Raw genomic sequence first — 22,829 nt, 5'->3', positions numbered from 1 at the left:
ATTAATTTCATTCAAACAAAATTATTGTATACAAAAGGCCATACTTGAGTTTTTTTAACACCCACAAAGAGTAATTGTGGGTTCATTCCACTGTGTCTACCCCTGATAAATCAGGGAATAAGCCTAATATATATATATATATATATATATATATATATATATATATATATATATATATATATATATATATATATATATATATATATATATATTTATTTATTATTATTTTTTTTTTAAATAAAGTTTACACCCTAATGACAACTTGGTTATATTTTATTTTGTTCATAATATTTTAGCACAATTAAATTGATTAAAATGGACAGTTGTGAACATATACAGTATACAGTGCAGGTTAAATTGACAAGTTGTAAAATATGAAATGAAATGTTATCAAATTTTACACTGTTTTTGTTAGATCTATGCTCTATTGCAATGTTTTTATTAGATCAAATCATATATGAGTTATGTACAGATGAATGTTACAGTCCAAGATTATTCACTCATTCATTTTCCGTCTGCTGAGTCTCTGATTTACCAGAGGTTATGTACAGTTGAATGTTACAGTTATAAGTGACCAAAATAATTCATTCATTCATTCATTCAGTCTCTGATTTACCAGAGGTCTCCACAGTCACAACCCAGTACTGGAAAACACCCAAATACTCTCACATTCACACACACACTTATACATAGCTGCCAAATTAGTTCATTCAATTCACTTATAGCGCATGACTGTGGGGGAGCACCCGGAGGAAACCCACGCAAACACAGAGAGAACATGCAAACACCACACAGAAATGCCAATTGACCCAATCGAGGCTCGAACCAGCGACCTTCTTGCTGTGAGGCTGGAGCCACTGAGCCACCATGCCGCCTGACCTAAATTAGTCAATATTAATTAATTTAGTTTAATAATTGGATTGAAATACCAAACTGTCCCCTCTAACTGCTGCCCAAACTTGCCATACAGAATAACAGGCTTACATTTACACAGTGGCATGGCTTACGCAGATGAAATGAACAAAAGCAGAAGCTGCCAAGTGAGAAGATGTCCTTTAATTCTTGCCCTGTGCACCATATGTGATTATTTTTATTTCCCTGGGAAAGAATATTACAGTGAGCTCTTAGTCACGGGCCCCTAATGGATTTTCACGGTGGGCTCAGCTCTCAGCTCAGACGCTTGAGTCATGGCTTTGTGTGAGGATTGTGAGTTTCACTAAAAACGCTGCGTTGCATCCCAATATTTGCTTCTGCACCACATGTGACTGCAATAAGAATGGTCACCTAACAGGTTTCACTACATTTACAGCAGTGTCGGGTGAGTTATGTAAAAAATCGTAACTGATTACTGATCACTGAAATTGCCTAGTGTGGTACGATACTTGTCGCCATGTAAAACTAGGCTTTTACATGAAACACACATTTACTGGTAGGAATGACCTCCGGCCCTACTCATAATTCTCTCTTCATATAGCCGTATATTTGCCTATGACATATCCATGATACACTGTGATCTATCCGGGCTTGGATCGTATCGCTTTCTCCTAAAATCGATCCGCTCCCGAGTTCGTTTCAATCAAGCCGAGACCAACTCATTCAGGTGATCTTGGACCGATTGATTTGTCACAGATCCGAACGCAATTGCTGGATTCACATATACCAAACGAACCGCGCTACATGGGCAAGCGACACAGGTTCTGAAACAAAAGTCCAGGGGCCTCATGTACGAAGACTTGCGTGGAAATCTTACTAAAACATTGCATACGCACAAAGCTGTAAATGTGCGTACGCAGAAAAAAATTCTGATGTATGAAACACTGCGTACGCCGAATCTCACGCATATTCTTTTGTACATCTGAATGAACGTGAAACTGAGCGCAACATGCACGAGCACAAAACCCCTCCCTGCCTCCTCCCCCGTATGAATATGCTAATGACTATGCTAATGGCAAAACCCAACGAAAAAGCAACGGCAAAAGCAAGCAAAAAGAGAAACTTTGAACAGAATGTGAATTGGAGGTGCTGCTTTCGGAGGTAGACCGGAGAAAAGCGGTGTTATTTGCAAGTTTGGTCTCCGGAATTAACAACAAAAGAAAAAAATAGAGTGGGAGAGTTTAGCTGATGCGGTTAACACAGTTGGGTCTGAACATCGCACTGAGTGCATTTAAAAGAGAAATAGTGTGATTTATATCTGTAAAATGTTGCGATACCCTAAGCAGTCTCAGTGGCGCACCTCATAAGAAGCATCATATCATGTACAGACATGTTCGAGCGTACACTCGGCTCGAATCCACCGTCTGATGAATTCTTTCTTCTTTATTTCCCGCTACATATCAGATTTTGCCCACTATTTATCAAGAGAAAGACAAGTAGGAATCATCAATAAGTTTGTGCATCATATTTTATTTGCACATTTATTGAATGCAAATGTTTCTGATTGAAATCTTACATACCTACTACATGAACCCGTCTCATACAGCTGCCATTGCAAGGATCAGACACTTTGTAGAGAAGAATTTAACACAACTGCCTCTAGGAGTCGCCAATGGAAATAAAACAGACACGCACAAAAAATGTGCGTACGCCTGCCAGAAAGCTGCCGTGAACCTGTGCACATTCCCACAATCAGTTCATTGTTAGTAAATCCAAACGTGAGCGATTCTGAGCGTGAAACCTGGCGTACGCAAAGTTTTTGTGCGTACGCAGCATTGATACATGAGGCCCCAGGTGTGTAAGCACCCTTAGTCTTTTGTGGCATAGATTCAACAAGGTACTGGAGAAATTGGTCCATTGGTACTAATGTGCCCAAAGTGTGCCAAGCAAATAAACCATTACACCACCACCAGCCTGAAGCATTGATACAAGGCAGGATGGATCCTTGCTCTCATGTTGATGCCAAATTCTGACCCTACCATCTGAGGGCCTACTCACACTATGCTATCCGAACCGTGCCCTGGCCTATTTCCCGGATCGTTTGAGAAGTGTGAGTGCGCTGAATCCGGCTCAGGCATGGTTCACTTGGCCGGCCCTGGCCCGGTTGGAAGAGGTGGGCCTGAGCGCAGTTCACTTGGGCTGTGTCTGAGTGCAAAACGCACCAAAGCCCGAAAGTGCGAGACGTGACTTTAAGTGACTTTAATGTCATTGCATATCAAACAACAGAAACAATCTAACTAGAGCAATCGCTGCGCTGCTGAGTGAGAGCGCTTCTCACTGAACAGCGCAGCATCGATGACGTAAGCGTGCCCAGGCCTGATTGTGGTGTGAGTGCGGGCCGTCGGGGGAGATGGGAGGGGGGACAAGCGTGCTTTGGCCCGGTTCGAGGCAATTGTACCTAGTGTGAGTACACCCTGAATGTTGCAGCAGAAATCAAGACTCATCAGACCAGGTAACATTTCTACAATCTTCGATTGTTCAATTTTGGTGAGCCTGTGCGAATTGTAGCCTCAGTTTCCTGTTCTTACCTGACAGGAGTGGCACTCGATTTGGTTTTCTGCTGCTGTAGCCCATCTGCCTCAAGTTTGAACGTATTGTGCGTTTAGAGATGCTCTTCTGCACACCTCGGTTGTTTGAGCTACTGTTGCCTTTCTATCAGCTGAAACCAGTCTGGCCATTCTCCTCTGACATCAACAAGGCATTTGCACCCACGAAACTGCCGCTCACTGGATGTTTTCTCTTTTTCAGACCATTCTCTGTAAACCCTAGAGATGGTTGTGTGTGAAAATGCAAGTAGATCAGCAGTTTCTGAAATAATCTGACCAGCCCGTCTGGCACCAACAACCATGCCACATTCAAAGTCACTTAAATCCCCTTTCTTCCCCATTCTGATGCTCGGTTTGAACTGCAGCAGATCGTCTTGACCATTATTACACGCCTAAATGCATTGAGTTGCTGCCATGTTATCGGCTGATTAGAAATTTGCACCAAGTAGTTGGACAGGTGTACCTAATAAAGTGGCCGGTTAGTGTATTTTAAATGAAGAATCTGCAACTATGATCATTAGCAGTACAGATGTGTGAAAATGATAAACCAAGACAACATCTGTGTTTTTATAGGCAGTCATTTACGAACCTACTTAGATTTACACCCCTGAATGATGAAATGACACTACATACACGCAAGCAGATGTCCTTGTGTGACAGCAGTGATCATGAAATTAGTGTGGAAATTTACATCACAGTGAAGTTTACGATGCCTGTGTCTATTTATAACCGCATTTATATAATTACTATTCCCCAAAAATCCAAAGCCGAGCAAGTGGATGCTCTTATACCAGTAAGAGAATGTTGTGTCTCCTCCCCCTGTTAGAGCTTAAGCGTTTCCATGATCTCTGAAAATATAGGACATTCTCCTGTAATCCCTGTTTTATGATGATGGAAATGTATAAGTCTGTCTCTGTGTGTGTGCATGTGTGTGTTATAAAGACAGGAGAAAGAGATAGTCACGGAAGTTTTGAACTTGTGGAAATAGAAAATAGCTCATCTTGACCTCTTAAAAACCTCTCTGTATCTAATAGAGCTCAGTCACCCCATATTGCAGAAATATCATGAGCTTTCAGGGCAATGTGAACACTATAATCTAGCAGTCTGAAAGCACACACAATACATTTTCAATATTCAAGCTCAAGAGCTAAACGCACACTCAGTGCATTATCGAAATGCAAAGCCTTGTATAATGTTTATTAATGCTAATGGCAGAATACAAAAAGAGATTTGCCATGTTGCACATTCAATAACCCAAATGAAAGACGTGTCTTTTAACATGATCAGAACTTTGCTGAAAAACATGTTGTTTTAGAAATCGTTTAAGACAAAATATTTTCAATGTTAATTTAAGTCAAGGTAAAATATATATTGGTAATATCTCAAGATGAGCACTTCATATACTGACATTTCTACCTATCTATCTACCTACCAACTATCTAGCTTTACATCCATACATCTAATCATCCCTGGTCTGTCTATTTATCCATCCATCCATCCATCCATCCACCCATCACCCAACTATCTAGCTATACATCCATCCATCTATCCCCTGTCTATCTATCTATCTATCTATCTATCTATCTGTCTGTCTGTCTGTCTGTCTGTCTGTCTGTCTGTCTGTCTGTCTGTCCGTCCGTCCGTCCGTCCGTCCGTCCGTCCGTCCGTCCGTCCGTCCGTCCGTCCGTCCGTCCGTCCGTCCGTCCATCACCCAACTATCTAGCTATACATCCATCCATCTAACTATCCCGTCTGTCTATTTATCCGTCTGTCTATCCATCTGTCTGTCCATCCGTCCGTCCGTCTGTCCATCCATCTATCTACCTACCAACTATCTAGCTTTACATCCATACATCTAATCATCCCTGGTCTGTCTATTTATCCATCCATCCATCCATCCATCCATCCATCCATCCATCCACCCATCACCCAACTATCTAGCTATACATCCATCCATCTATCCCCTGTCTGTCTATTTATCCATCTATCCATCTATCTACCTATCTACCTATCTATCTATCTATCTATCTATCTATCTATCTATCTATCTATCTATCTATCTATCTATCTATCTATCTATCTATCTATCTGTCTGTCTGTCTGTCTGTCTGTCTGTCTGTCTGTCTGTCTGTCCGTCCGTCCGTCCGTCCGTCCGTCCGTCCGTCCGTCCATCACCCAACTATCTAGCTATACATCCATCCATCTAACTATCCCGTCTGTCTATTTATCCGTCTGTCTATCCATCTGTCTGTCCATCCGTCCGTCCGTCTGTCCATCCATCTATCTATCTTACAGCTATCTAGCTTTACATCCATCTAACATCTGTACATCCCTGGTGTGTCTATTTATCTGTCCGTCCATCCATCCATCCATCTATCTATCTAGTTATCCATCCATTCATAATACAGAACAACAGCTAATATTTGTGCATTTCTCTGCTAATATTAAATATCTTATCAATTTTCATCATAAAGCTCTCATACTTTTACCTTTGTTGGTCATAATATTATCAGGAAGTGCACCAAATTACTTTTAATCATTACATATTCATATTAGGCGATGCAGTGGCGCAGTAGGTAGTGCTGTCGCAATAGTAGTGCAATATCGCCTCAATATTGTGAAGTAAAACTGAGTGAAATGGATTATTGAAAAAGAAAATGCACAGAGGGAGGGGTTAAGCTGAAATCTGCATCACAAGAGAGAAGTTAAGGTACACTTTTAATCATTTAATTAAAATCTACGGGGTCAAACTAATCTTAAAGGCCTCCTAATTTGCTTTGAAAACTTTAAATGTCCTTAAGTGTTTAAAATGGGCTGTTTGAGCATGAAAAAGATCTGCAAATATATGAGCACAAAGTCACTCCAGCGGCACACTGGCTCAGAGGTTAGCACTGTCGCCCCACAGCAAGAAGGGTGCTGTTTTAAGACCCGGCTGAATCAGTTGGCATTTCTATGTGGAGTTTGCATGTTTTTTCTGCTGTGGCAACCCCTTAGAAATAAGGGACTAAGCTGAAGGAAAATTGTTGAATGAACGAAAGTCACCTTAATAGTATATGAATGTGGGCCACTTTAGGCAGTTATGCGGCACTGGTGGTATTCCTTTGGCCCAGACAAAATGAATGTGAGCCTGAAGTGGCCCACCTGTACAATGGCGGGGGGTGGGGGGCAGGATTCCAATTCATAGATGGGCCATTTAAGGCAAAGATTTGGCACTTATGACAAAATGTAATCTGAATGTGAGCCTAACGTGGATCATGTGGACAATGGTAAATTTGGCCCAAATGACAAAGGACAAATGTGGCAAAAAGTTGGCAAAAAAGTGACATTGTCATTTAAGGGTAATCCGGGTCTAAACCTAAAGTGGCTCACTCGCGTAGATGCAAATGTGGCCCAGTTATTTAAGACATATATTGCCCACTTTTGGCAAATATTCAGCACAGTAAACTCTGGCTAACGCAGCCGTTAGCCTATAGTGGCCGAAAGAAGATATGGAAAATGTGACCCAGTTATCTTAAAACATATGTGGGCCACTTTTGGCGAATATTCAGCACAGTAAGCTATGGCTAATGTGGATTTGACCCTATAGTGGCCCAGATAAGATATGGCAAATGGGGCCCAGTTATCCTAAAACAAATGTGGGCCACTTTTGGCAAATATTTGGCACAGTTAGCTCTGGCTAATGTGGCTGTGAGCCTATAGTGGCCCAGAGAAGATATGGTAAATGTGGCCCAGTTATCTGTGGGCCACACAGACTAAAGTCACCATCATGGAGAAAAGTGTTTGCTTTTAGTAAGGCTCAAAGCCCTCAACCCCTTAATATGAAATTTCTTTTGGGCTGCTGCAACTTTTAAGAACTTTGCTAGAAAAGTTTGTTCATTACAGCTAACAAAATGAAGTGAGGCACAACCCGTGATGAATAATATAATTCACTGATGTTTACCAATGTTTCATCCATTATTAGAAGTAATAGGCCAGGGGCCTGTTTCAGAAAGGAGGTTAACTGAAAACTCAGAGTATTTTAACCCTGAAATGAGAGAAACTCTGGGTTTTCCGTTTCAAAATGGCAGGTTTGTTAAACTGGAGAAAGCAGGGTAAGTCAAGCCTGTTTCTGAAAGAGAGTTAACTTTAACTCAGAGTCAGTTACTGTGGTAACTTACTCTGTGAATCTAACCTGGTCAGAAGCAGGTTTTATTCTCTAAACTCTGAGTTTCTGTCTGTCTCCTCCCCTTTTTTAAAGATGAAGCGGTATTTCTCGCCTTAGTCTTACGTTTCCACCCACGTATTTTAATGCTCATTTTGGATATGTGCATAAAAACGATTGATAGAAATGTCATGATGCACATAACTTTTTAAAATATGCATAAAAACATGCATAACTGAGTAGGATAAAATTTTATTCGATAGAAAATGTGTGCATAAACTACGATGGAAACACTTTTACTGAACAAATTGCAGTATGTACATTAAAAAAAAGATTATGATCATATGATAATGAAAATGTGTGTAAATGGACAAACCAGCAGGCTGAGCACACTGTAACATGTCTTAAATATTGTTTTAGTCATTCTAAAATGCCTTAACTGTTTCAGTATTAGTGTATATTATTAATTACCTCAGAGTGTCTGGAGCGTGTCAAGAGTCTCCGCGTCTCATGGCTTCAGACGCCCCCACGTGTTCATTGTGTTTCAGCATTGTCTTCTGACATCGAGGCGCAAGTACATTAATTAGGCTAAATAAAGAATTAATTGACGCAGCTTCTTCTACCACAGTAAATTCTGTTTTTACTGTTGATATTTGGTGCCAGTTTAATCAGGAAGTGACGATTTTTTTTCTCTTTGACTCGTTGGATGGAATTTTATTCGCATCTTTTATGCAATATTCCAGTTTTGCACATAAATTTATGTAATATATTTGGATGGAAACATAGCTATTGCCTACATTTTAGTCACACACAGAAGAACTGTACTAGATGGCTTATCCTTTTTTAATAAATAATTAAATTTACCTTCGACATGCACTGTAACTAGATTAATGGGATTATTATTCTTTCTAAAAATATTTTTAGTACTGCTTACCTTCTAAATGTTATATTAACCTCTATCACTTGATCAATAAAAAAGGCAGACACACAAGTGCACTGTTAAATCATTTAAAACTAATAAATGTATAAAAAAGTTTAGAAAAAAAAATATAAACGTCAGAAATTACATTACTTATTTTATTATACTTAAATATTTAAATACTTAAAAAGTGAAATTAGGCATTAACTTGAGCAGCTGTTTTCCCACGCTAACTGTCTCTTCTTCACTGATGGTTGCTTCTTTTCAAATATATACACTCATATTTGCTATAACTTTGCATGAGAACATCAAGTTCAGCTGGAATAAGAAATGGTGATCTCTTTTATAAGATATTGCCATAGTCACTCGTAATGTCTGCGCTCCATTTATAATGCCTTTTTAAAGTCACGGTGCGTGCGCTTAACTCTGAGTTGGTCTACTCGAAGTTGATTGACCCAACTCAGATCAGCTGTTCTGAAACCGAAAACTCTGAGTTTTTAATCTCTCGGTAAATCAACTCAGAGTTCAAGTTTAAACTCTGAGTTGTTTGAACCTCCTTACTGAAACAGGCCCCAGATCTGGGCCAGAATAAAAGCAAACTGTGGCCCAGAATAGGGTCAGTTCTGGTTCATTTGGTTGAATTCTGGCTAATACGTGGTATTGCTTTGGCTTATTTGTGGCCCAGATCTGACAAACAGGAGCGGGCTGCCCTAGCGCCATCTTTCCATTCAGTGTGTGGTTCAGATGTAAGTGTCTGGTGTGGGCCATATTTGAGCCACATGAATTTTGCTAGCTGGGACCCCAAGTGGAAGGTTTTCTCAATATCAGTAAACTCTGTTTCTGAAGTCCCTAAAAGACCTCAATTGAGATTTCTTTTGAGAAAATACACGTTAATATGCAGAAATATTGTTAAATTTGTGACAGGAGTGTGTTGTCTTTATGTCCAAATGACATTGTTTCACAGATCTAATATTCTAATACAAATGATTCCTTCACATAATTTATTTTCCCAGCTGAAAAAAAGGGAAGAAAAAAAAGGAAAGAAACGCAGCCCACAAATCACGTGACTCCAAAGATCAGAATCAGATGGTGAAGTCCCTAAAGATTCCCAGCTCTAATCTCAAGATGCATATAGAGCATACAAAGCATGAATTTTAATTTGAAGCTGACTTTAATGTGCGCAGAGCCTCTTTGTAAGATGCACCGTTATTCCTGTGTAACGAAATCTCCATCCTCAATTGCGTGATACAGGAAATCCTTGCTTTTTTGATTCGTTTTATTGCCAAATATTGATTGGATGCTTATCCACGCTCATCCTTTGAGCATTTGTGGAGCAGATTTCTAAAGCTCTTTGTCGTTCTTATCATCTGCTGTTTGATCAGAGCACTGGGCCTGTCCCCCCCCCCCCCTCTTTCTCTCTCTCTCTCTCTCTCTCTCTCTCGGACATTGGTTTTTAGTTCATCCATGGTTGTTCCCGCACAGTTTCACCCTTTGTTCTTGTGAATGTTTGCAGATAAACTAGGCAGGACGTCAGCTGAAGCCTCCTAAAGTGTTTCTTAGAAGTCTACAGACTGGCATGAATCTTTAATGGCCGACTGCGTATGCATGCCTGAAGCAAATATGATAACGAGATGAAAAAAAGAGAAGAAGCGCTGAATGAAACATGGACCGCTATTGGTGCCGGCTTAATGGAGGCCAAGCTCAGAAAGAATGGATGTGCCGTCAGTCTATCTGAATGAATATCGAATGACTTTGAACAGTCCGAGTGCTGGATAGCTGGCTAACATCCGATTAGCCTGCCAATGAGAGGGTGGGTTCATTGAAGTTGCATGTCAGGTTGAACTCACCATAGAGCACAGTGGGAGAACGAATCTTCATTTTACATTGCTATTCAGTTCTAAAATGTATATAAAGAGTTAATTATTGTGATTTCCAGATTGCAACAGAGAAATACTGGGAAATGTCTCTAGACTGATGGCATTTCATGTCACATTCAGCCCTGTAATCTTAAAATATCAGCAAAATCACCTGTTTTGTCATCACTTTAGACATTACGCTAGAGAATCATTCACATACTAGCTTTAAAGTGACATTGTTGAATGAAGATAAGATAATGTCATGGCCATGTGCTCCTCTTGTCTTTCCTCCTTGCTTTCAGTTACCCCGCCCTCTTATTTAGACCTTGTTTTCCTGATTGTCTTCACCTGTCTCTCATGTGCTTTGTTCTATATAATGTGCTGTGTGTTCTCATTTCTTTGCTGGTTCGTTCCATGTGAGCTTGTCTTGTAGCCTTGCCTTGCCTTGCCTTGCCTTGCCTTGCCTTGCCTTGCCTTGCCTTGCCTTGCCTTGCATCTGTACTAAGCTTTTGGTCTTGCCTGTTCTAGTTCGCTTGTCTATTTATTGTTTGTTTGTAGCTATTACTTTCTTTCGTTGTTTGTAGTGTTTACTTAATTTTGTGTTCTAATCTTTATTTTACTTTTATCCTTAGAGCCATTGTTTTTTTTCTGTCAGTTCCATTCTTTTTAGTAGATAATTATTAGCAGTTGTTTGATTTGTTTAATTACTCTCTTTGAGATTTTAGAAGTCTAGATTTCAGTTATGTTTTATCAGATTGCTAAAGTCTGTCTTCTAGTAATTTGTTTTAGTTTATTTTATTGTATATTATTACTGTCTGTTTGTTGTCCTGACCTTCCTGGTCTGACAGTCTGGAGTTTACGTGGCCTGCTCCAAGATCTAGATCTGGTTTTGACCACTGTTGCTCCTACTCCTGGGTGGCTGTTCATTTTAGTACCATCTTGTCACTACCACTGGCTTCCTTGTGTTGTTGCCCCTACCGTTTGGACCTTATCACCCCCCTGTGTGTCTATTTGTGCCTTCTTCTGTCAATAAACCCCTTTGTATTGTTTATTGCTGCAACTGGGTCTGTTTTCTTGCATTCAATCGTGACAGTTAATATCTTTTCAGTTCCTTTTTTAACCAACACTCACTGCATTTTAGCAGAAAGAAGCTACAACAGATTATTGAGCTCAAGCTTTTTTTTTTTTTTTACAAATGCAATATTTTTTTCACAAAATTAAATCGCAAATCAAAATAGCAATATCTGTCAAAAAAAAAAAAAAAAAAAAGCAATTAGATATTTTCCCCAAATTGCACAGCACCTAGTGTGGGGGAAATTTATTTGTTTTTATTACTTTAGTCTTTTAGAAAATTTATTTTACATAGCATTTCAATTCTAAAATGTGTATATATAAAGCAATTTTCTCTGCATAAAAAGTCATATATATATATATATATATATATATATATATATATATAATACAACAGGTCTGTCTGCTTCTTGTATCTAAATGGCTGATACCTGTTTGATATTCTGCAATATCCAAAAAAGGGGGAAATTTGACAAGCTATAATAAATGATCTGTTGGTTATTTTGAGCGGAAACGTCACAAACATATTCTGGGAACACCATAGGATTAATTTAGCATCTTATGAAAAGGGGCATGATAGGTCCACTTTAAATCTTTTTTCCTCATAATACCCTCACATACCCCTTGCACCTAGATATTGCTGCTGGCGAATATTATCAGACTGTTTGTTGTTACTTTTTCATATTACAGTCTCCACAGCGGGAGCTTTCTCAGCCCAGAGGCCTGTCACTATGTGTGTGCGTGTGTGTGTTCGCTTGATGGGGTGGCATATGGGAAAAGCAGACAGATTCACAGTTGGATTAGTCTGGGCAGACATGCAGGAGAGAATGTTGTCGCCAGGCTCTATAAAGCAGGTAAACAGGAGGGTTTGCCTGCGGTCTCCAGTGTGCCAGTAAACCTTCAAAAGAGAAAATAACTGCTCAGGCACTGTGAGGGCAGCAAATAATTTCAGCAGCCTCTTATTTCCTACAGACCACCCTCAGTCTCAATCTTCCCTGTAATGTGCACAAACCACATCACAGTTTACCAACACCACTGCTGACCAGAGACGTATATTGATGCTTTACATTCAAGGTCTGCTGCGGTTGAGGATTGTTTTAATGGAGGGTTCACACAACAATGCAATTTTAAGGCTATAAGGTGTTATAAATCATCATTAGCACAACAGCAGTCGGCTACTAGTATATTTTGGGAAAATATATATTTAAATAGTTTTCCTTATATTTAGTATTCAACAAAACATAATTCAAGAGTTCACACTTAGCTGATGATTGATAAGAAAGCTAATTTGGCGTGCTGTCCCGGGAGAGAGCCCTGAGCTTATAAGATCCTCGAGCCCTGGGCTCCCGTTGCAAGGCGAGAGTGGAGTTTGAGCTCAGGTATATCTCTATGACTCCCCCTCTTGCTTGTTGTAGCTAAGTGTTAGATATGGATGCTGAAAGGTGTACTCAGAGTTTGGCTAAAGTATTTGGATTATTTGTTTAGAGTGCTTGTTTTTGAACTGTGGGAGGAAACCGGAGGACCTGGGGAAAACCCATGCGACCACGGGGAGAACGAGCAAACTCCGCACAGAAATGCCGTCTGGTTTGGAAAGGAATTAAACCAGGGGCATTCTTGCTGTGAGGCAACAGCGCTAATCACTGGCCACCGTGACGCCCGTTTGAAAGGAGGGAAAGTAGGGTTGGGTGGGGTGGTTTCTTCAAGACGAAGAAATTGAGATGAGAAAAGTCTGGTTATTTATAGTAGGTTAAGGATCGTCTGATAGGATAATCAGCCGTTAGCTAAAGTTGGAACAGCTGTGAACAATCATAAGCTGTGAACAATCATAATCATAAGTGATCCTCTCGAAATTTGTTTATAAATAAACTTCACAAAAACAACAACAAAGAATTCGATAAGTGAAGTTTCACAAACTAATTTCGAGAGGAGCACGTGATAGGATTGACTACAGCTGATCCCTATCACTAATCACTAACTAGCCAATCGGATCATTTCAAATTTAATATAAATATCCAGCCTAAACTTCATTCCTCATCTTCGTTTTCGAAAAAAACCCCATCCATCCCTTCTCCTCAATTCTAAGTTCGGGCGACACGGTGGCTCAGTGGCTAGCACTGTTGCCCCACAGCAAGGAGGTCGTTGGTTCAAATACTAGCTGAGCCAATCATCACTCTCAGTGCGGAGTTTGCATGCTCTCCTCGTGCTCGCGTGGGTTTTCCCCGGGTACTCCGGTTTCCTCCCACACAAAAAACATGCAAAAAAAAAAAAGTCACAAGCACCTACTATGTAAAATTAGCGGTCTATTCGTGGGAAATTATCAAGAACTACCTGATCTCGTGTCCTTCCTAATGTTTATGTACCAGGCGGGAGCCCTGGGCTCATCTATCTCCGAGCTTAGGGTTCTCTCCCGGGACAGCATGCCAAACCTGTTAAAATAGTCAAGCATTATCTAAGTGTGAACTCTTGAAAATTATATAATTATTTTTATATATGTGAAGTCAAAAAGCCTTAATCTGAAAATGCTAATTCAAATGTTTATTTATTTAATCAATAATGGAATTAAATAATAATAATAAAAAATAATAATAATAGTAATAAAATAATATTAATAATAATAATAATAATAATAATAATAATAATAATAATAATAATAATAAACCATATCATCTACTTTTTCATTGGCTTTGATTCTGGAAGTATTTCCCCATTCATTTTACAAAGGTCGTTGATTACAAAGGTAAAGGCCTAATCCCAATTCTACCCCTTAGCCCTTCCCCTTAACAGTACTATTTCACATGCAGGGGTATTGATATCCCAATTCTCTTTAGCATGAAGGCATAGGGCTAAGGGGAAGGGCTATATACCTTACACTTGAAACTGAGATTTTTCAGGAGCACACTCGAACACCAAAAAATAACACAACTGAAATAACTACAGCAGTCGCGATCGTCTGATCTCATATGAAGCAAGTGATCGCGATGACACGATGACATGTGCAGGTGTTGTAGTGCTCTCCCATTTCTTAGGGGTAAATTTTGAAGCCCTTCCCCTTCATACTCTGTTTCAAGGGGACAAGTGGAAGGGGTACAAACATAGTCTTGGGATTGGGCCAAAATCAGTATATTTTCAATGTATCAAAAAAGGTCATAAATAACTGCTAACAGCATTGCATCTAAAACAAGCAAACAAACAAACAAACAAAAAAAACACTTTTAAGCTTTTAAGAACTTCTAAATGGACTTCATACAGTTACAAAATGACTTGCTGACATTTTAAGTATAATTCCATGAGGAAATTTGGGCCTTGTACATCCAGACGTGACTGTTGTGCAATAGAACTTACGAAACTTTTTTTTTTTAAAATCTTCGCAGCTTTGATATCAGCAGGATGTTGCAGCAACAACTGCAGGAACGTGAAGCTCTGGGACAGGTGAGTGTCTTCGGCTCTGTTCCAAACCCTAGTAAGCAGCCTTTGTAGCCAGCATTTTTAGGTATCACTGATGCCAAGGCCATTCCAGAACAGTAGGCTGCTAAATTATGCTGCCTTAAAAGAAATCTTATTTAAGTCTAAGGCTGCATCGCATACATATCCTTTACTGATGCAACAAGCTCAGTCAGATTTCCACTAATCGCTGAAGTATTGATAGTACATAGAAAGATTTCAGAGTATTAAAAAAAATGAAGACAGAGATATTAAAAATGCTCAGAGCTACGTATGACTGCATTTCGTCTTTGAATCGAACGCTACAGGAAGGTATGATGCCGTCGACAGCTTCTGTTTCTTTTCGCGCTACCAGTTGACTGCTTACCTTCATATAGATGGCTTTACCACTGTTACCAGTTTGCCCAGTGGCTCGCCACAAACGTCGGTGGACTTAAGATGCAAATCGGAGTTGACCTCAATGACAGGGTTCTAGTCCGGTAAAGAACAGTTCCAGAAAGTGGGAAAGCAAAAAAATAAAACAATCAAGTAAATAACAGGGTAAGAATGTGGTAAAATCTGAAAATGGGGTGAAAATCAGGCAAGGACTTTTCTTGTTTTGGAGTGCTTTTTTGAACCGTCGGTTGGATTTAGGAAAGGCGGTGAGTGGGTCAATCTGTGCTTTTGAAAACACTATTGGTTGGGTTTAGGGAAAGAAGAGGGTGGGTCAGTCGATCACTCAGTTGACAGAACCCTCTAGTGGATTTGCATGAGAACAGTAGGCGTGAATGGCAGTCGTGAGAGAAATTTGAGATCTGAAAAAGCGTAAACAGTGGGCCGCAAAAAAAAAAAAAAAAAAAAACGTAGCTCCTGAGACATATTTGGTGCTCTCCAGAAATGTATATAGGGGTACGTTTCAGAATAAGCCTCGGTTGCATGTATGACAAGTACAACATCGTACTACAAAGTGTGCAATGAGTAGGCCCACACTGAATCTGCACACGCAGAAATTCACAGATTTTAAGCCCATCATTGAGTCTATTTACTTGTGTAAGTTTTAAAATTAACCTCCTAGGGCTTGAGTGTCCACATCCGTGGACAACACATTTTAGCTCTTAAGTGGCTACTTAAAATACTTTGTTTTATATTTTGTTACAGACATAGTCTCATCCTGCAATTGTTTTGCAGCATATGAAATGTCCCAAACCCTATTTCTAACTGTCCAAAATGGGAAAAAAAAATAGTTTTCACTCTTTGATTGTCAAAGCAAGTTCAAAAAACATTAAAACATTCAGGGAAAAAGTGTTTTATGCAAATTCGGACCACGAGTCCACACATATGGACATCATTTCTCTTTAAAAGTACATCTTATCAAAAGATGATGCTTAGATTTTTATTCTAATTAGATTTCAATAAGCCCAAATAGCAAAGAGAAATAAAAAATGCATGTGAAAAAAACCTTGGGCCTTAAGAGGTTAAGTCTTAAATTTGTTCAGTTTTAAATTGATTTCAGTAATATTATTGACTAAAATGACAATGTTCATATGATTTATTTACAATGCAGTTAGTAAAGTAATATTTTCTGTCTTTTGGTAGATATATTTTATGAAAGACTTGCTTTGTTTACCAAATAAATGTATCTAATTGGACCTACATTGTAAACATTCAATAAAAGTTTACATTTTTTTTGACAAAATTCTGCGCGGAAATAGCTAAAAATGTCCGCAGATTCTGTCTGGCCATAGCGATGAGCAAACTGACTACACCAGAACAGTTGCCCATATAGAGATAGATTAGTGAGGCAAACAAATTAGATCATGAAATAATAGACACTGTTATGTTGTTTTGTGGTATATATTTGCTGTTGTGAAAAGAACAGCACAAAATAATAATTTATTTCATTATTCATTTATTTCAATAATTTAATTAATTCAGCTTCCATTTTTTGTGAAACTTAAAAAACGTTGCTCTGAGTATGTTTTGTTGCACATTTCAGTTGACAAATCCACTAGAGGACGCTGTTTACATTTTTGTGAATCTCAAATACGTTACTTGGGGTACATTTTGCTGAATGTGTCGGATATACTTCCTACTCGTAAACCCTAAACCCAACCCATAGTGTTTTCAAAAGCAAATGCAGCAGAAAAGTACACTGCAGCCACATAGTTTTACCTTGATTTTACATTACATTTATTGCCTATATCACATCTCTTTTGGGAAACGGTGCTTCACCAAACTCAACCCAAAGCCCTAAGTTTCAAAATAGATCATCATAAACACAGCTGATGTTGTATTGTAGTATATATATATATATATATATATATATATATATATATATATATATATATATATATATATATATATATATATATATATATTGGTGCTGTGAAAATAATAATTAATTGTCAATAATATGTCCCTGCAAATGTCATCAGTTTTGGCGGTTTCACAAAAATGTAGACTGATGCACATATTTCCAATGAGCCCGTGTTGCCTTTTGAGTTTTCATTTCAGGTTTAAAGCTCACATAGAATGGAGTTGCCAATGCAGACACATATACAGTATAGTGAGCTTACAGCTTACTGTAGTTCAAAACAGAACCCACTGTCACCACCCTCCATGCATGTACTGTATGCATCCATATGTGTATGAATACATTGGCAGAGGTGACCCTGTCCATGTGTGATCTCGTAAAGCTGCCCAGCAGGGGCATAAAATGGCTTTGTTAATATTTAAAAGCCTAAAGGTGGACGTTTATCCTTAGAGATTACTCACCATGTCCAGATTTGAATGCTGATTGTTTCCCTTCCCTCCAATTCCTTGTTGTTTGTGGTAATTAAAGGCACCATCATCCATATAGAAATGATGATGTGTGTAATCCTCTTGTGATCAAAGCAATAGTTGTCATTTTGTGCAGAATGCTGTCATCATTTACTCCCCTTCATCTTCAGGCCCCTGTATTATGTTCTTCCCTCTGTAAAACAATAAAATCGAAGATACACATACTGTCAAGCTCCCAAATCTCCTCCTTTTCTGAATTTCTCAAGTCATAGGCTTGCATTCAAAGTCAAAGTCAGAAGTGCATGGCTGAGGTGAACGTATATTACTTAAAAAGACTTGAAATATAGAGCACAAGTCATATGGGCTACATTTATGGTGCCCTTTTGTGTATTTTGGAGCTTGACGGTACAAATCACCCTATATGTTATACTTTAACTAATTACTAAAGCATTCCTGAAGATCTCTCTTTTTTATGTTTTGCTTCACAGAAAGAAAATAATACAGGGTTGGAACAAAACAGAGGTTAGTGAATGATGACACATTTACAGACTACTGAAATCAGTCGACCAGGGGTGCGTTTCCCAAACAACAACGCAACTTGCGACTAAACTACCGTAGTATAATGCATCATTTTGGGAAAATAACAACGTAGTAAAAAGTGTTTCACAAAACCACACACTGTAAAACCCAACAGTTGACTTTATCAAATGAAATGAGTGTAGGTAAAATTCACTGTAAGTTAGTTCTACTCATTTGAAAAGAGTTTTGAACTCTGTGTTAAAGGTAACGAGTTAATCAAATACCTCATTACTTCAACTGAAATGCAGTAAGTTCACAGTACTCATATAGATTAGTTTTTTTTAACTCAAATGGTTTGTAGCAATCGGTTTCCTCAAATGGTTTGAGTTGCCTTAACTTACTGGGTTTTACAGTACTCTGTTGGCTTGAGTTCTGTTTATTTATTGGGTTTTACTGTGCTCTAATTGCTTCGTTTACTCAAATTAAGTTCTCAGTACTCATTAGGATTAGTTTTTGAACCTTAATGGTTTGTTGCAATTGGTTTCCTCAAATGGTTTGAGTTACCTTAACTTTTGGGGTTTTACATTGTAGTTTCTTTGTTGCAAGTCCATCATTTGAACCACGTCAGTTACACTGTAAAAAGTGATTAATTACTTAAAGAAAGTAAACCAATCGCCTTCAAAGCAACAAGTCGACTTTACAAAAATAGTGTAAGTAAACTCACTGTACCTTGGAACTTTTAGTTGACTTAATTTTTATAATTATGCTAATTGTACTCACTTTTTTTTTTTATTAAACCAACAAATCCCTTTTCACAGTGTCAGACTAGCATGTCTGTTTTCAAATAATTACTGTAACTATTACAATATTACATAATTGGTGCTTCATTAAGTCTATAAAATCTACAATTATAGCCGGTATTGAATTTAGAAGACAGTGTAGTCTGGAAAAGCAGATCTGTTTTACTGTATGTTGTTTTGCTAGATATAGAACTTAGCAGATCAAAGTTACAACGGTGCATTACCGCTATTTATTTTGTTTTTACAAGCTTTGGAGACGTAACTTAAATTGCGCTTTTGCCATGAGTCACGGCTGCGTTCAAAAAAGCATTAATGTTTTCAAAGTGCACTACGCAATTGTCAATATGAAGATTGATAATCCTGAACAGTAAAAATACTTTTTTTTTTTAAAATTATTATTCCAAGTTTAAATGTTGGAGTGTCTGAAACGAAAAAGGCATAGGGTAAAAGCTAATCTAACTAATAATCTATGAACTAATTTATTGACATGAGGGGCTTGTAAATGGACCAAAATCTGTATATAGTTTAATATTGTTGAGAAAAATGAGTGAATAATAGTATTAAATGTGCACTTGTAGTGTCTTTAAACTGTATTGGAAACACAATAAAAATGTTATGTTACAAAGATGTCAAATGTAAACTCAATTTTTAATCTCTAGTTAGCCTCATAACTGTACTAGTTTTATGCTCATGTACTTCTGCAGGGGTGAAAATAAATAAATTTTGGGTTATTTTCCATTTTTATATAAATCCTACACTGTTCTCACGGTAATATAGAAATATCGGTGACCACATACAGCTGGGGAGATATAGCTCACAAACAGCTGACAGTTTTCATTTCCAATATCAAATTCTGCGGCAGCACGGTGGCTCAGTGGTTAGCACTCTCTGGGTCAGTTTTCATTTCTGTGTAGAGTTTACATGTTCTTATAAAAACTGTTTTTATTCTAACCAAAATAAAACAAATAAGACTTTATATCATACTTTATATTAAGAAAAATATTACAGGAAATACTGTGAAACATTCCTTGCTCTTTTAAACGTACAGTTGAAGTCAGAATTATTAGCCTCCCCGTATTATTAGCCCCCCTGTTTATTTTTTCCCCAATTTCTGTTTAATGGAGGTAAGATTGTTTCAGCACATTTCTAAGCATATTAATAGTTTTAAAAACTTATTTCTAATAACTAATAACTATTTTGTCTTTGTCATGATGACAGTAAATAATATTTTACTTGATATTTTTCAAGACACTTTTATACAGCTTAAAGTGACATTTAAAGGCTTAACTAGGTTAATAAGGTGAACTAGGCAGGTTAGGGTAATTAGGCAAGTTATTGTATGATGATGATTTGTTCTGTAGTCTATCGAAAAAAAAAGTTAGCTTAAAGGAGCTAATAATTTTGTCCCAAAAATGTTTTTTAAAAAATTAATAACTACTTTTATTCTAGCCGAAATAAAACAAATAAGACTTTCTCCAGAAGAATAAATATTATCAGACATACTGTAAAAATGTCATTGCTCTGTTAAACATCATTTGGGAAATATTTAAAAAAGAAAATCAAAATCAAAAGGGGGCAAATAATTCTGACTTCAACTGTAATTTGGGAAATATTTGAAAAGGAAAAAAAATTCACAGGAGGGCTAATCATTTTGACTTCAACTGTATACAATACACTTATGGTTCAGAAAGCACTGTATTGTTTACTATAGTATTACTATAAGTATTTAACCCAGCATAATATCTTTATATTGTCACTATTTGCACTGCTTTAATATTCTCATCGCTTTTCTCTTAACATTGCCTCCACAGTTTTGACGGCTCCTCGTGACCAAACCCTTCCACACAGAGACTCGCAGGGCAGATACTTCATCCCCTCTCCGTACACGTGATGGCCGACCCGTCTATCCCGATATCAGCGGTCGTAACACCAGTTGGCATCGTGGACCCTCCGCTGCAGTCATTTTAAAGAGGACTAGAACGAGACGCAGGATGTTTTCCTCCCAGTACAAACCACAGAAACAGACCCACCCACATTCAGCAAATATCTCCTGTGGTTTACAGATGTTTAACAGTACTGCATTCGGGTAATCAAACACTCCAGCCATCGCTCTCTCCCGCTATATCCGTATCATTCTGAGTAGCAATAGGACACATGAAACGCGATGCTGCGGCTTCTCTGAAGGTGCTTCCCTGCCCTTGATATTTATTTATGCAGTTTCTTTTTTCGACCAAAGCTCTTTGAAATATCTTAATTGTCCATCTTTCGCATCTCTGGAAGGAGCGTCGCTATCACCTTTGCTAGTTTTTGCATATCCTGGATGTTTTTTTACGTGACATGTATGGTTCATCAACGGAAAGCAAAACGGATTTAATACATGTTGTCGGTGACTGAATAACCTCGTCAGTGTTTTGCACTGATTCCTTGTGTGTATGTATGTGTGTGTGTGTGTGAGTGTTTATTGGCTTTATAATTCCTTCCCTCTGAGCTTCTGTACACTGTTAACACTTCTCTACAGTAGAATCTACAGTAACTTACTGGCAGCCGTTCGCCGGTAACTTACTGTAAATCAGTCACAGCAAGAATACTGTATTTACATTTACTGCGCCATTTATCTTGCCCTACATGTCTTTACAGTATTATATCTGTACTGTAAAATATACAGTAATTTTCACAATGCAACTTTAAACTACAGTAACATACCGCATAATTCTCCTACAGTAAAAACCAGTTCATAATTACTGTAAAAATTGTTTAAAAAATCGTTAACAGTGTATATATAAGCTATAATGAGGTGTTTCTTCATGTCGTTTTATATACAGAAGTACAGCATAGTACATATAGTAAATTAATGGATTAGTTTTATATGCATATAATGACTATTATTTTTGACTTACAGCTATTATTATTATTATAACGATAATTATATGAATATATATATATATATATCTATGTGCAAAATATTAAAGGATTTTCATTATGTACGAATGGGATTTCTTTGTTTCACTACTGAACTCTTTAGTCAGCAGTCTGCAGGTACATCCAGATCCCTGGTTGCTTATTCGGTTTGCGTTTATGCAAATTAGGCAGCCTCAGCCATTTCAGGGTGATAGTAAATGAGCGAAATCCTCTGATCTGAAATATGCACTCATCTCGGTCAAAAATATCCCTTTATTAAGAGTTTTATTTTGTGATTCACGTGTGTTTTACGGTTGTTAATTGCACTATGGGACCTTGATCTCTAATGTGACTAGTGTCGTTTAGCAATGTGACTTTATAGCCAAGTTAAGGCCGACTCACACTGTGCAATTTTTTATAATCCTGAACGAATGTAGCATGTCAGACTGCACGAACATGGCTCCCATGTCAGTGATCTCAGCTGCCATGAAGCCAGACTGAACGACAATGAAGACGAGCCAAACACGAAAAAAAACACCCCCGGACTTTGACATCATCCACTCGTGACACTGTCACTATGCCGCGTTTTGAAACGAGCCAGCCCGTGGCATAGGCAGTATAGGCAAGTGCTAAGGGCGCTGTACATCCAGGTGGGCACCAGAAATGAGCGCGGTTCAGTTGGTTTTGTTTTCGAAATTCCTGACACATTCAGTGATAGACGGCAATATCTCAAAAACCTCTAAAGTGTGCTTCCTACAAAAAGACAAAGCTGGTTATGTTTCACAGCTGTCTTTATTTCTTTTTTTTTCACTCGACTTTACGACCACTCAGGCACGTGCACACATAGGGCTCAACCGGTGCAGTGCACATGTCCTTTTTAGTCTTGGATAGAAAGTGCCCTTCCAAAATAATCAAAAGTGCCCCCACGACGTGACAACACCACTC

The 22,829-nt window shown here is 38.2% G+C and overlaps 1 protein-coding gene and 1 long non-coding RNA gene across 7 annotated transcripts in view; one reads left to right on the top strand and one right to left on the bottom strand.

The window, feature by feature from the left end:
* The window catches only part of ccdc85al (coiled-coil domain containing 85A, like), a 38,940-nt gene extending 16,970 nt beyond the window's left edge, over positions 1-21,970 (top strand). The window contains exons 3-5 of one of the 5 annotated variants that reach the window (NM_001442045.1): positions 14,838-14,895; positions 18,156-18,189; positions 20,798-21,970. In NM_001442045.1, coding sequence (NP_001428974.1) covers positions 14,838-14,895; positions 18,156-18,189; positions 20,798-20,803 — 98 coding nt within the window. In that variant the 3' untranslated portion in view covers positions 20,804-21,970. Of the gene's footprint in view, positions 1-1,586; positions 2,287-10,052; positions 11,453-14,837; positions 14,896-18,155; positions 18,190-20,797 lie in introns of those variants that run through there. The other 4 variants (NM_001004570.2, XR_015492716.2, XM_087255444.2 and 1 more) reach the window with 4 other exon arrangements.
* Positions 232-11,644, bottom strand: LOC147843350 (uncharacterized). 2 transcript variants are annotated; one of them, XR_015493216.1, is made up of 3 exons: positions 9,124-11,644; positions 6,693-7,458; positions 232-682 (listed from the first exon to the last, which is right to left on the bottom strand). It is a non-coding gene; the product is annotated as an uncharacterized LOC147843350 (long non-coding RNA). The 2 variants fall into 2 exon arrangements; XR_015493215.1 differs by lacking the exon at positions 232-682 and adding an exon at positions 1,880-5,039 and having other exon boundaries at positions 5,488-7,458.
* Positions 21,971-22,829: the final 859 nt, after the last annotated feature.

Source organism: Danio rerio, chromosome 6, assembly GCF_052040795.2.
Source record: "Danio rerio strain M-AB ecotype USA chromosome 6, GRCz13ab, whole genome shotgun sequence".
In the NCBI taxonomy this organism is placed as follows: domain Eukaryota; kingdom Metazoa; phylum Chordata; class Actinopteri; order Cypriniformes; family Danionidae; genus Danio; species Danio rerio.
Note: the sequence above shows the minus strand (reverse complement) of the source record. Positions and strands in the feature narration are given on the sequence as shown.